A 15,460-nucleotide genomic window follows, 5' to 3' on the forward strand; every position below is an offset into this window, starting at 1 on the left:
TGGTCTTTATCTCCATGGTCATCACTGACATCACGGTGACAACCATCTGCTTAGGCAACTACAGCAGAAGTGGAGCAGCTGGAACCTTCTAGGTGCTGGCAGGATCAGCACCTTTGAGTCACCAGTGTAGAATTCTCTCCCATCACTGAGTCTCAAAAGGGATCCGGGCACAACGTCTCCCCTCTCCTATCATTGTGTGGAAAGAAGACTGTTCTAGAAATAGGATGGCACACTAAGTATTAAAAAGTAAGAAGTGATAGTTTGCAAGTGAGGGAAGAGAAAAACATTGAATAGATAGACGGGAGAACTGAAGCATTTAGTAGAAGAGCAATTAGTTCTACCCACGTCAATATTTCCTGTGGGCATCATTGTGTATCACAAGGAAGAATCATAATATATGATGGCAGTAATGATAGTTAACTCATCAATTAAATGTCTCATTATACTTAGTATTTTAGCAGAAAGGTACATAAATCTAATGTGTTACAAAGATTTTTCATAGAAATTGTCTGATCTTAGTACTTAGTGGAATAAGGAGGAGACTATGTAATGTAATGATTAAAAACATGGATCTTGAAGTCAGATAGAGCAGGTTCACGAAGAAGGCAATGGCACTCCACTCCAGTACTCTTGCCTGGAAAATCCCATGGACGGAGGAGCCTGGTGGGCTGCAAGTCCATGGGGTCACTAAGAGTCGGACACGACTGAGTGACTTCACTTTGACTTTTCACTTTCATGCACTGGAGAAGGAAATGGCAACCCACTCCAGTGTTCTTGCCTGGAGAATCCCAGGGATCCAGGAGCCTGGTGGGCTGCCGTCTATGGGGTCGCACAGAGTCGGACATGACTGAGGCGACTTAGCAGCAGCAGCAGCAGAGCAGGTTCAAACCCCAACTCTACCCTGCTATAACTGAGTGGGTCCTTAGAGACTTAGTTTTTCTTGAGTAAAATGATAAAGTCCATGACACTTCTTTCAATAAAGTAATGTTGTTGTTGTTGTTAGGTACTAAGTCATGTCTGACACTTTGCGACCCCATTAACTGTAGCCCGCCAGACTCATCTGTCCATGGGATTTCCCAGGCAGTAGTACTGGAGTGGGTTGCCATTTCCTCCTCCAGGGGATCTTCCCAACCCAGGTATATGAGACAGCAAAAGAGACACTGATGTATAGAACAGTCTTTTGGACTCTGTGGGAGAGAGAGAGGGTGGGATGATTTAGGAGAATGGCATTGAAATATGTATAATATCATATATGAAACGAGTCGCCAGTCCAGGTTTGATGCATGATACTGGATGCTTGGGGCTGGTGCACTGGGATGGCCCAGAGGGATGGTATGGGGAGGGAGGAGGGAGGAGGGTTCAGGATGGGGAACACATGTATACCTGTGGCAGATTCATTTTGATATATGGCAAAACTAATACAATATTGTAAAGTTAAATAAAATTAAAAAAAAAGACTCGTATGGAAAAAAAAACAATAAGAGAACTAACATGTTATTAATTTTAATTTTAAATATCAGTAACCTTATACCTATGTAATGTATTCACTTCAATAAAAATCTCTTTTTAAATTGAAGAAAAACAAACAAACAAACAAACAAACCGTGTCTCTTACATCTCCTGCATTGGCAGGTGGGTTCTTTACCATCGGCGCCACCTAGGAAGCTGTTATTTGTGTGGGTAATCCCCCAATTTACAAATTCAGAGATTGTACTCTGGAAGGTAATTTATAGGTTATTTATTTGTATCTTATGGGTTTCCCAGGTGGTATTAGTGGTAAAGAACCCGCCTGCCAGTGCAGGAGATGTAAGGGAGGCAGGTTCGATCCCTGGGTTGGGAAGATCCCCTGGAGGAGGAAATGCCAACCCACTCCAGTATTCTTGCCTGAGGAATCCCATGGACAGAGGAGCCTGGTGGGCTACATTCTGTAGGGTCACAAAGAATCAGACACGACTGAAGTGACTTAGCATGCAGGTACACACTTGTATCTTATAAATTGAATATGCTCTTTTTTAGCCAACCATAGCAGGGTACACATGTGTGCTATGGATGCAGTGGGGAAGAGGAAAGAATTTCTAAATGCTTGGATTCTCTGGTGTTAGAAGCAAATGGCTTTGTGACTGGAACTAAAATTCTTTCACTCATTCCAAGTCTGTGGATAAGAGGGAGTTCTCTTTCTCCCAAGGCGTATTGTTTTACTTATTCATTTGCTTGTTTATTTAATTGAATAGTTAATTTACAATATTGTGTTAGTTTCTGGTGTACTCAAAGATATTCAGTTATATTTATAATTTTTCATGTTCTTTTCCATTATAGTTTATTGCAAGATATTGAATATAGTTCCTTGTGCTATACAGTAGGACCTTGTTATTTATCTGTCTTGTACATAGTAGTTTATATGTGCTAATGCCAAATTCCTAATTTATCCCTTCCTCCTACGTTTCCCCTTTGGTTCCTGTAAGTTTGTTTTCTGAGTCTTTTTCTGCTTTATAAATAAGTTCATTTGTATCATATTTGAGATTCTACATATAAGTAATATCATCTGATATTTGTCTTTCTCTGACTTGACTTCACTTAGTATGATAATCTAGATGAACATAGGTTCATCTGTGTTGCTGCAAATGGCTTGTTCCATTCCTTTTTACGGCTAATATTCCACTGTGCGCATGTGTGTATGTGTATACCACATCTTCTTTATCCATTCATCTGTCAATGGACAGATGTTTCCTTTCTAAAGTCAGAGAAGATGCTAGTGTACATGATTTTTCCCAGAGAAGGCTGTAATATGCACCCCAGGAACACTTGGAGTGCTTGAGAATAATGAATACCTTTAAAAGATGACCAGACTACTTTTATGAGAAATTACAGTGATATCTGGAGCTTGAACTATATTCCATTCTCATTGTTTTAGTAATTGAAAATTTTAATCAATAAGTTAACCTCTTCTGATTAAATTCATTAAAAATTAAGAATATACTTATTTTTATCAAAGTAGTATATGTTCATGAGTAAAAATACCAAGCTGAAGAGCTTATGAAGAAAACAGTTGTCCTATGCCTGTCTTTTCACCCATCCTGCTCACTGGAGGCCACATTTTCTAATTACAGCTGTTACTTCTTGTAGTTTCTCCCGTGTCTCTAAAATAACACGCGTTGTAGCTATTTTCAGGTTTACCAATTTTGGATATTATCTGTTGAGTTCTGTTAATTTATTTGAGCTTTTAGCTCACATTATCTATTTCCTATCCCTCCTCCTAATATAATTATATTACTCCCTTATTCGTTATCTTTGCAGCTTTCAGTGAAATACTTATACCTTTTTAAAAATTAAATCAGCTCTAGACACCATCTGATGATTGTTCTCCTCTTTCTCAGCTTATCGTTTGTATTTTTACAGAACTGATGAGGTTAGAATTGATGAGATTATTGAGATACTTACAGTCAAATATTCCATGCATACTTTGACTATGTTGGTTTTAAAAACTGGAATTTAATAAGATGTTTGCATGATGACTGTGATGTGATATAGTATGATTTGGCTTCCCTTCTTGCACAGCTTTTGTTTTCTTTGTTTCTAATTTCCTTTCCTGCCCCCCGAATTATATACCTTTACTAAAATTTTTATGTTATTCCAAATTATCAAGAATATCATTAGATCCTGACTCCCTTTATCTCTAGATAAGTCTCTTTTGGAACTTCTTTTCTCGTAACCATTCTGTATTGAATACTTCATAGCAGCTTCCTTCCCTGCTTTCTATATTTGGAGCCACTTTCCCCCTAGTTCATTCTTCCCTGGTAGCTCAGATGGTAAATAGTCTGCCTGCAGTGCAGGAGACCAGGGTTTGATCCCTGATTCAGGAAGATCCCCTGGAGAAGGAAATGGCACTCCAGTCCAGTATTCTTGCCTGGAAGTCCCATGGATGGAGTAGCCTGGCAGGCTGCAGTCCATGGGGTCGCAAAGAGTCGGACATGACTGAGGGACTTCACTTCCCCTAGTTCCCATGTTGTCTTCTTTCTTGCTTTACACCCTCTTTTTGCTGATACACATCAAGTTAACTTCCTCAGAAAGGATATATGGGACATAAATTTCCCAGCTCTTATCTGAAGATCGCATCTGGAAATATTGTTATTCTATCCTCACATTTGGTAGTTTAATTTTTTTAAACTGTCTTCTATCCTATTCTGTGCTGTTCTTTCTGCTGTTCTTATTAGGATGCATGCTGTTCTTCTTGATTGATCTGTTTGTCTTATTTTTTTTCTTATGTTTCCTATGTCTCTCTCTGTTGAATTTTAAATTGTTACTCAGTTCTAATTTACGGTAACTCTTATTTACTTGTTCATTTGTTCTCTAATGAATCTTCCTCACTCACCACCCACATCTTATTTTTGTTTTATGGATATATTATCTCTTGAGTCTTTCTGAGTCTACTAATTATGTGTTTTTTTTTTTAAATTCTTCTCTGTTTCCTAGTTATTTTCCTTCTCCTTTCACTTTATTTTTTTGGTATGTGTGTTTACCTTTTAATTAATTTGCTTTTAGGGTGGCCTAAGATAGGAAAGAAATGTAAACATATGTAGTTAAACTATTATTTATTCCTCCTCTCAGCACATCGTCTTACTGGGACTTTACCCATGAAAAGTTCACTCAGTTTTACCCTCCTACCTAAGTCTTCTGAGATTATTACAGTTTTAGGCATTAGCAAGAGAGTTAAACCCACTCGACTTCACAAACACTCGGGTAATTCAGTGAATTTTGTACTTATTTTAAGGCTTAGTGGCTCAGTTCAAGAAATGTGAGGGTTTTTTTTTCAGGGAGAGAAGACCAACATAAAGGGATGACCCGTCTCCAGAATAAAGTCAGAAGCACTTGACACTCAAGACTGTCCCAATCTGGTCTCCAGGCTCCTCTCCTGTCCGTCTTCCTGGCTGCCCTGTCTGTCTACATTAGTCTGCTTTGTGTCCCCTGCCTCCAGACCTTTGCTCATGCTGGGTCCTCTGCCTGGAATGTTCCCTTCCTCCCACATCTTCTTGAGTTCACTGAAGGCAGGCATCATATTTTCATTTTTATATCTATTGTTTTTTGTATCATCTGTGGTAGTTATATCTTAGGCATTGAAAATGTTTAACCAAATTTTACTCATCCTTCCAGACTAAAGCAAGTTCATTCATGACTACTCTGAGACATAATCCTTTACCTCCCTTGAACAGGTTAATCATTTTATTCCCTGTTTCTTTAGTTAGTTGTATGCATGCCTCTTTATCCTGGTGAGTTCCTGGAGGACATGTACCATGTCTTGTCAAGCTGGATATCCCAGGGTTTTGCATTGTGTGTTGTACCTAGTGGGAATCGGAAGTATTTATGTATGTCTGGGAGGGATAGAAGAAAAGACCAGCCATCGATTTTTATTAAAGGTGTATTTATAAGGCTAGCGGGTTTGTAGATAAAGTTTATGAAGGTGCTATTTTCTGTTCACTTTCAATATAACAAGGCATTCTCAAGAGTAGATTGAGTAGATTACTGTGTACCTCATATGAATGTGAGTATCACAACAGATGTGTACATAGACATGTATTTTCAGCAAAGAGAAAGAAACTGAACAAATAAGAAGTAATAGACACTCTCTAAATTCAGTCAGGGGTTAGAACTTTGAAGCTTTGAATGTTCATAAAATGAATCCCTCCCTGAGTTGAAATGCTCGCTCAGGCTGACAGTAAGCATCGCTTCCATTGCTAATAACTAAGTAAATAAGCTCTTTCATTTTAATTCTGCTGCTTCTGACCATCGGACCAATATTGTTTTATCTGATGCTGAATCTCGGACCCTCTGAGACTCCGGTTGGCTGCAAGTGCAATAGCCCATGGGGTTAGCAGTGTGCCCACATCACCACACCCAGAGGTTCTCAGTGAGAAGTCTTACTTCCAATACAGAGGTGATCTCTGATTACTTGGAGCAAATGGAAATTTCAAGTAAGAAATGAAGGAGCCATGGCACCTGCCCTAGACTGAGGAGTCAGGCTTAGGACCCCAGGTGGCCCTTGAAAGCATCTGTAGGCAGGGTAAGGGACGCAGCCCTGCTCTCACAGCAGGAAGGGGTGGATGAGCATTCACCAGCTGACCATCTGCCATTCCCGCTTGTGTCCACTGGCAGAGGCTCAGGTGTGTGGGGCCCATCTGGCTGAGGTAAGGTCTCTCTTAGGGAAGGAAGCCATGCTACAGACCCTTTAGCTTTCAGCTCTCCTGGTGGTGGAGACCACCCAGCAGAGACATCTTTCACCAGGAGGGGCTGCAGCAGATACTGAGGGCACAGTGGGCCACCACTACCTTTTGGACCACCAGAGAGGAACAGGTATCCAGGTACACTGTCTGTGTGGCTGGAGCACTGCAGAGAGGCTTCTCAAAGCCGGTGGCAGCTAAACTGCCCACTTGAATCTAAAAGCGCTCAAATGTTTGCAAGTGTTAGTAAACAAACCAAATGTCACACAAAAAGAGTAGCTTACTGTATTTAGCTATTCCTCCTGTGTCTCCTTCCTCTGTTCCTGCTCACATGGACAGGAAAGGATGATTACCTATACTGCGAATAATCTGTGATATACTAGAGCCAAATCAACCTCCCAATTAAATGAAGACGTTGCATGTCACCACTATGCCACTCCACATAGAGTACATGTATAAACAGCCCCTCTGGTGTCCAACAAAGGAAGGGTCTGTATGGGTGTTCTTTGCTTCCTTTTGGGTAGGGGGAGGTGGGGAAGGGGTGATTATTCTGTGGAAAGGAAAGCATCAAGCCAAAATAATGATTATATTTAAGTTCTGGATGTTATTTGCTTAAGGTCTTGAAAAGAGAAAAGGAATACTTAATTTCCTGAGCACAAAAGGTATTGAAAACTTTTGATCTTTAAAAATATAGAAAGTGTTGAGAACATGCCGGACAACCAAACATTTCTGGCTTACTTAATCCCTGCATCTTGAGTGAATGGTGGTCTAGTGCTCCATGAAAGGTCTGAACTGTGCCTTCTATGGCTCCAGGATTTTGAATCAGTAAGGTTTGTCATTGCCTGGCATCTTGATCAGGTTCCACAGAGCCCCAGTATTAGGGATCTAGTCACTTCCTCACCAAGAAGAAGGGTCTCTGCTATGTGTGTTCCAGGAGGCATTCTGCTGTTGTCCCCTTTGCCTCTCTAAGGAGGCCTTCTCCTCCATGGACTGGCAATTGCTAATCAGGGTGAGTAAGGCCAATTTGTTGCTTCTGCCCCAAAGACTGACAAGCTAAAATGCTGGATGGAACTCAGAAGAAATTACTTTCAGTTTCTCGCTAGCTCCACATTAGCATACTCTCACTGAGATGAAAAATTAGGACTTGAATATGTCTTATGGAAATCAGTGGATTTCTGCAGGAAATGTTGGTTGATTGGTTAAGCATGCTTCCTTTGGAGTACATTACTTTGCCAACAAAGGTCTGTCTAGTCAAAGCTATGGTTTTTCCAGTAGTCATGTATGGATGTGAGTGTTGGACTGGAAAGAAAGCTGAGCACCGAAGAATTGATGCTTTTGAACTGTGGTGTTGGAGAAGACTCCTGAGAGTCCCTTGGACTGCAAGGAGATCCAACCAGTCCATCGTAAAGGAAATCAGTCCTGAATAGTCATTGGAAGGGCTGATGCTGAAGCTGAAACTCCAATACTTTGGCCACCTGATGCAAAGAAGTGACTCAATGGAAAAGACCGTGATGCTGGGAAAGATTGAAGGCAGGAGGAGAAGGGGATGGCAGAGAATGAGATGGTTGGATGGCATCACCAACTCAATGGACATGAGTTTGAGCAAGCTCTGGGAGTTGGTGATGGACAGGGAGGCCTGGCATGCTGCAGTTCATGGGGTCATAAAGAGTCGGACATGACTGAGCAACTGAACTGAACTAAACTGAACCTCAGCATATGCTTTCCAAATATTCGGTCTTAGAGCTCTGTTTTTCTGTGATCCTCAGAGGGCCAGTTCCTATTCAAGAGACTATTTTGGGGGGAAACAAAAAATACCTGGATTGGTTATTATTTATGTCCTCATTGAATCTCAATAATGTCTTGCCTCATGTGCCCTCTTCTTCTTTTTTTCTTTTCAACAGATACTAACTTTGTGTTGGGGAATGCCCAGATAGTGGACTGGCCTATCGTGTACAGCAATGATGGATTTTGCAAGCTGTCTGGCTATCACAGGGCGGAAGTGATGCAAAAAAGCAGTACATGCAGGTATTTATGTTTGGGCTTGTTCTGTTGAACACTCTTTTGTGGTATCTTTTTAGAAAAAGAAAATGGCGTACTCAACTTGGGAATTTCCTTTCAAGCAGTTTCATTCAGGAATGGACTTCCCAGGTGGCACAAGTGGTAAAGAGTCTGCCTGCCAATGCAGGAGACACAGGAGATGCAGGTTTGATCCCTGGGTCAGGAAGATCCTCTGGAGGAGGAAATGGCAACCCACTCCAGTATTCTTCCCTAAAAAATCCAATGGACAGAGGAACCTGGAGGGCTACAATCTAAAGGGTTGCAAAGAGTCAAACACGACTAAGCGACTAAGCGCATTCAGGAATGCTTATCACACTGTCATCTCTAGTTCACACCCTGTACTAGGAAAACAAAAGAAGGCCTATAACGTGGTCTCTACAACTAATGAATTTACAGTCAGTGGGATGAGGGAAAACCTAGAAAAACTCAGGAAAATCATTTTATCAGTAAAACGTAAACTCAAAAGTTTGAGGTTTTAGATGGAAATTACGTGAAAATTAGAAGATTAAACAAAGTTAAATGAAGATGAAATAAAAATTTAGGTCATTAAATTAATTTTAAAAATATATGGTCATTAAAAAATTTTTTTATTCTTTGGCCACATCGAGTGGCATACGGGATCCTAGTTCCCTGACCAGGGATTGACCCTGTACCCCCTGCATTTTAAGTGTGGAGCTTTAACCACTGGACCACCAGAGAAGTGCCTGTCTAGCCATTTTTGAAGGGTAAATACCATTTTGGAGACATGGGCCACGCTCATAGGGCTTTTCATCAGAAAAAGTGAAGAGACCATGTTTTATTGCCTTGCTGTTGTCACATCTGTCTTTGATCACTGATTCAAAGACACAAGTGAAGGGTGCTATGCAGCTTGGGTATTTGACAGGGTTACTAGCCAAGTAGTGCCCTTGGGCTGTGTCACTAGAAAAGCTCTTTTGGGGCATCTTCTAGGTGCTAAGTGGAGCCTATGGCCCAGGCCCTGTGCTGTCTCAGCAAGGTCTTGCTCTTCTCACTCTGCCTTCTTCAAGTCGTCTGTCTTCAGTGGTGTTGGCACGCAGTGGAGTCATCTTCCTAAACCTGTGTGCTGTGCTTAGTTGCTTCGGTCATCTCTGACTCATTGCCACCCCATGGACCATAGCCCACTAGGCTCCTCTGTCCATGGGATTCTCCAGACAAGAATACTAGAGCGGGTTGCCGTGCCCTTCTTCAGGGGATCTTCCTGACACAGGGATCGAACCCACATCTCCTGCATTGGCAGGCGGATTCTTTACTGCTGAGCCACCCAGGAAGCTCTTCCTAAACCTGCTAGATCCCAAAATGAACTCATCTCCGAAGGGTGGAAAAACCCGTTCAACCCAGGCATAGTCTTTGATTCTCAGAAGTCGCATATTCTTTGTATTAAATCAGCCAAGTAATTCATTTGTTGAAAAGTATTAAATGTTTTGAAAATATTGTCATTTTCTTAAATCTTAGGTTTTGGGGACTGGGAAATGGCAAGTTTAAGCTTCCCTCAAAGTTTTAGAAATTCTGGCTCAAGTATTACAGTAGAATTCTCTTATGTTCTTGGTGTGTCCTTATCCTCCGAGGAATCTGTGTGTCTGCATCTATGTGTTCATCTGCATGTGTACAAACATAACCTGAACGCTTTGGGAGAGTGAGCTTTGCTTTCTAGTGTGGCTTGAGCAGTCTTTCCTTAACCTGTCTTGCTTCTTACTATCATCAAACACTGTAAGAAAATCAGATAAGAGTACTGGATAATCTTTATGCAGATAAGAGAACTTAGTAAGTTTCTAACTAAGAAACTTGTTTCTCTGAAGGTGTTCCTTTTCTAGCAGGAAAGGTAGCATGTCCTGTGTTAGCTACATCCCTAATAGCTCAGGGGCCTTTGGCTTATTTCCTGCATCGCAGGCATCTGAAATCTAATGTCCAGAGAAAGGAAACTTGTACCTAGCACTGAACTTCAGCTTGAAAAAGCGCACAGAATAGGAAAAGCTGGATGTAATGATGGCACTTCATTTGTCCGAAGACTCCATTTAGCAGGGGTTGATTTTACGTTGTGAAGGAAATTGCCAGCCTGTATACCATCACATCACTTAAATGGAGGTCACTTATCTAGCAAATCCATTCAGAAAGGGAAAGTGGGAGGAAGCTAAAAAGGCCTTTGAGCAACTGGCTAAGTGAAATGGTAATAGAGCATAAGTTTTTACTTCCGAAGAGAAAGAAATCCTCTTGTTCCCAGGCACAGCTGATTCAGTTTTGATCTATCCTTCTTTTTAAAGGTAATTCACCAAGCATGGTTGTCTCTTTTCCTGATTTATAGTTGAAGAACACAGCCCCAGAGCAACGCATTACCTGAGACGGGCACACGGGGAACTACCGATGATCGACTTAGTGGTTTAGGAACTGTGCTTCCTAATTTCTGAGGTTCTTGTTAGCTCTGAAATTCTTTGATTCTATGATTCAAGTCATCAAGAAAAAGCTAGGTTGCACAGCCAGGTGTGCACAATTTTAGGAGATGGGTTGTGTATTGTTGGGGAGCCCATGCCGCTGCTTCTACATCACCTAAGCCTTGTGGGCTGAGTGTGGCCATTCTTCCTTGTTGGTGTCACCTGAAGGCCTGGAGAGGGGGCATGCTCACAGGGTCCACTGGCAGCCTTGTTGGAGGACTGGCCTTTGCAGCCCCATCGAGGGATGGCTTTTCTTCTCTTGCATTCTGTTAATGTCCTGTGCGTGTTCACTCTACCAAGTTGTTGGGGGTGGGGCATAACCCATTCCTAGAGGAATAAACCTTAGTCTTCAGACCGTATTCGGTGTGAGGCCCAAGAAAGTGGATGGTCTTGGCAGTTACTGCCTCGCAGAGAGTATTACTAGACAGGAGCTTCTACTACCGAGTTTTTTCCTAATTTTTTTTCATGCTGTTTATTAACTCTGTTAGTTTACTTTTCTCCAAATGTGAAGAATGAAAAGTGAAAGTCTTTGTTGCTCAGTCATGTCCAATTCTTTGTGACCCATGGACTGTAACCTGCAGACTCCTCTATCCATGGAATTCTCCAGGCAAGAATACTTGGAGTGGGTTGTCGTTCCCTTTTCCAGGGGGTTTTCCTGACCCAGGGATCGAACTTGGGTCTCCTACATTGCAGGGAGATTCTTCACCATCTGAGCCACCAAGGTAGCCCTTACTAACCTTTTTTAAACTTATTAACCCTTTTGGTTTATTTTTTTCCAAGTGCGAGGACTATGGAAATTAGAAAGAATTTGTAGAATTTTATCATCTTGATTTTTTTCAACCCAGTTCTCTGTTTTCTTTTATAGTGGGAGTGGGCAGGAAAAGGAGCTACAAATACAGTGGCTGACTTGCTGAACCTTCTGTTCTTTCCTTACTTATATCTTGGTTAGAGCATCAAATTGCACCCTTTTTCTTGTTCGATTGATGACTTTTTGTGATTTTTTTTTTTCCTATTCACTTGTTTATTTTGTTGGGAATTAGGAGAGGAAAAAAATCTGTAATCCAAATTTATTCTGCTGTCCTTCTCAGGAAGTCTCCCAGAGTTGTATTTCTAAAATGCAGATTTGATTATGCAACTCCTTTGCTTGAAACCCTCCAGTGGCTCTCTCTGCCTTGTTTTTGGGATAAAGTTTAAATTACTTCACCTGATCTGTAATGCCATGGTCTCTTCTATGGTCTGACTCCTGCTTACTTCTGTATATTATCAGTTGCAAATTTTCCCTTCAGTATCTACATCCCAGGTATACTGACCTGAACCGTATTCAGGTTCCAGAATTAACCTCCCTCTCACCTCTGTGCCTTTGCAATGCTCCTTTTTTTGCCTTGAACGTTCTTTTCACTCCCTTTCTCAGCTAATTTCCACCTGCTCTTTAGATCTCATTTCTCCTTGCCTCTGGGACGCCTGTCTGACACACAGTGCTCCGTGTCTACTGTGTGTATTGTAATTCCTGTGTAGGGTCATACTGTTTCCTAATCTGCTGTTTGGATCGCTGTTCTCCAGTGTGTCTGTCCCATTAGACGTTAGTTTCTGGGGGAGATGGTGACGGAGTGTTATCCCATTCCCGTTAGTGAATCTTCTCTGATGGCACGCATGTTTTCAGTGTGTGTGTATGCGTGTTTCACAGTGCAGAGCACAGCGCTGGGTGTATAGCAGGTAGGCAGCAGATGCTTGTAGAATAACAAACACTTGCTCATCTAACTTGGGCTTTTTGGTTGCTTTGCAGTTTTATGTATGGGGAGCTGACCGATAAAGATACCATTGAAAAAGTGCGGCAAACCTTTGAGAACTATGAGATGAATTCCTTTGAAATTCTGATGTACAAGAAGAACAGTGAGTATTCAGAACATTCTGAATCATACCTTGATGTGCTTGGAAGAGCATATCTACTCTTTCTCTACTGCTGTCTTGGGTTTTCTTTTCTCTCATCAGCTAAATGTTGTGGCTTGAAGCCATTGTGTACGCTGGACTATGTGGTATGGATTGATGAGTTCCAGTTCTGTACAGGAGCATTTGTACTTCTCACTAACCAGTTAAGACTTCTTGATGTCTTTTCTGCCAGGAGTTAGTGTTTTTCCTATTGATTTTCTTATGATGAGTTGCTGGCTTAAGATACTTGTAGACTTAAAGGCTATTTTGCTGGGAGAGGGGAGGTAGGTCAGGTTCTCTGTCCAGTTCACCTTCATATCTGTCTCCGTGCAGCGCTTAGCACAGCAGGTCTTATCAGTTGATTGCCCAATTAAGAATTTCGGAATAAAACTTCGTTTCCCTGGGGACCCCAGTTTTCTGTAAGAGACAGTATTAATAGTCATAGTGTTTGTATTGTTAATTTATATTTGTTTTCTCTATAATCACTTCTAAAAGTATAGTAATGAAGAATCTAGGTCAATAGCCATACACAAGTATAAAACTTACTTTTCTCTTGGAGGTTTCCTATTGAATGGAGATTAATTATATTAGAAGTATGGAAAGCGGGCCATATGGAAACATGGCAGTAACAGGGTGCAGACATGTTGAAGGGTGATTTCTGTTTTTAAAAACACTATTTGGTTTGTAAAGAATCCTATTCTTTATATATAGGATTGAACTAGGTAGGTCGTTGGTTCACTAGAAAATGTCCGGAGTGGCCTAGGTGGTGCGGGAGGAAACGTGTTTATTTTGGTGGCATTCAGGATGATGTGTTTCACTCTGGAAAGCAAAGGGCACACGTGGCTTTTATCCAGAAGGACCTGGGGCTTTTTTTTTCAGTCTGGAGTGCTGGAGCAGACAAGTGAGAGAACCTTTTTCTGGGTGGCTGGTGCAGATGCTGAGCCGAGAGATTATCTTTGAGCATCAGCGACTCTGCGAGGGCTGGCCCCGTGATTTCTCTCTAGAGCTGCTACCTTGCTCATTTCACCCCCTCAGCCAGTAGATCTAGTTCCTCCCCTGCTACCTCCCCTAGTTCCTGTCTTGAGACATTTTGCCAAACAGGGCTGAGAGGAATGAAGTGAAAGATGGTGACCGGCTCTATGCCAGCCTTTCCTCTACGGGAACACAACTCAAAGCCACAGCTCTTCCCAGGAGCACGCCAGCAGTGCCTTCTCATGGGAGAGGGGACTCTGCCTGTGTGCCCCGAAATAAGAGAGTGACTTAAAGGTTTCCCACGCTGGCAGCTTTCTGTCCTGAACAGCATAGATTTCCTCACACACAGGATACTAAATTGGGATCCCATGTGGTGCTGGGGGTAAAGAACCCACCTGCCAGTGCAGGAGATACAACAGACGTAGGTTTGATCTCTGGGTTGGGAAGACCCCTTGGAGTAGGAAATGGCAACCCACTCCAGTATTCTTGCCTGGAGAATCCCATGGACAGAGAAGCCTGGCAGGCTACTTCCATGGGGTCACAAAGAGTTGGATATGAGTGAACAACCAAGCATAGATATACATAGCATAGAGCACAAAGACGATGCGTTTATATTTTGCTTCAGAGTTTTCTCGCTTCATTAGACCATGCATTTAACTTGCTCAAAGTCCACTATACATGTTGGGCACTAAAGAGAAAGAGAGGGATACAAAATTAAAACCAAGTTAGTGATTCCACGTGCTGTTGTCTTCAGTGGACACATACCCCAATCCTATTGTATCTCATTGCACTAAAGGTGATTCTGATATTTCTGTTTCTGTACCTTAGGTAGACCTGGGCTATGCATGGAATCAGGTCAGTGCAGCTTATGTTTTTACCAAATTACTAGCATCTCTCCCCTCCCTGGAGGTTGTGCTGGGCTTACTGAGAGAGACATGCCAGTCCCTGGAGTGGCATGTCAGCCTGGGCATGGACTCTACTTCATGGATGCTATGCAGGCATTCTCAAGGGTGATTGAGGTCCTATGAAACTTTTACCTTACTCTTTGATTTTAGAAAATATACTCAGTGGAAGGTATGACTCCACTCTATTTAAAAATGTTGATTCTCTAAGCCCAGTGAGGTAGGCATGGCGGATGTCATCTCCATTGTATAAGAAGGAAAATTCCTCACCCAAGGTCATGCACAGCCAGGACCTGGTTTCCAGTGCTTCCCTACGGCCATTCACTCCAGACTGGGTTAGATTTAGTTGGGGCACAGGGCAGGACCACCACATATGATGATGCAACACTGCAAAGGGGACAACTGGAAACCAGTTTGCTGAGTCCTCAGCGCACCCTGACCTAAAACTGCACCTGTGCTGAGGGGTGAACTTCTCTTTCTAATTTACACAAGGATGTCCAGTGCACTTGCAGGGGTTTCGTTCAAGGCTCAGTTTAGTTCAGTCGCTCAGTCATGTCCGACTCTTTGGACTGCAACATGCCAGTCTTCCCTGTCCATCACCAACTCCCAGAGCCTACTCAAACTCATGTCCATCACGTCAGTGATGCCATCCAACCGTCTTATCTTCTGTCTTCCCCTTCTCTTCCCACATTCAATCTTTCCCAGAATCAGGGTCTTTTCCAAGGAGTCAGTTCTTTGCATCGGGTGGCCAAAGTATTGGAGTTTCAGCTTTAGCATCAGTCCATCCAATGAACATTCAGGAGTGATTTCCTTTAGGATTGACTGGTTGGATCTCCTTGCAGTCCACGGGACTCTGAAGAGTCTTCTCCAACACCACAGTTCAAAAGCATCAATTCTTCAGTGCTCAGCTTTCTTTATAGTCCAACTCTCATATCCATACATGACT

The 15,460-nt window shown here is 42.2% G+C and overlaps 1 protein-coding gene across 2 annotated transcripts in view; it reads left to right on the forward strand.

The window, feature by feature from the left end:
• The window catches only part of KCNH1 (potassium voltage-gated channel subfamily H member 1), a 441,293-nt gene that overhangs the window by 22,185 nt on the left and 403,648 nt on the right, over nucleotides 1–15,460 (forward strand). For both annotated transcript variants that reach the window (NM_174372.2, XM_024976030.2), the window contains 2 exon segments: nucleotides 8,114–8,237; nucleotides 12,498–12,604. In NM_174372.2, the coding sequence (NP_776797.1) occupies nucleotides 8,114–8,237; nucleotides 12,498–12,604 (231 nt within the window).

Source organism: Bos taurus, chromosome 16, assembly GCF_002263795.3.
Source record: "Bos taurus isolate L1 Dominette 01449 registration number 42190680 breed Hereford chromosome 16, ARS-UCD2.0, whole genome shotgun sequence".
NCBI classification, from domain to species: domain Eukaryota; kingdom Metazoa; phylum Chordata; class Mammalia; order Artiodactyla; family Bovidae; genus Bos; species Bos taurus.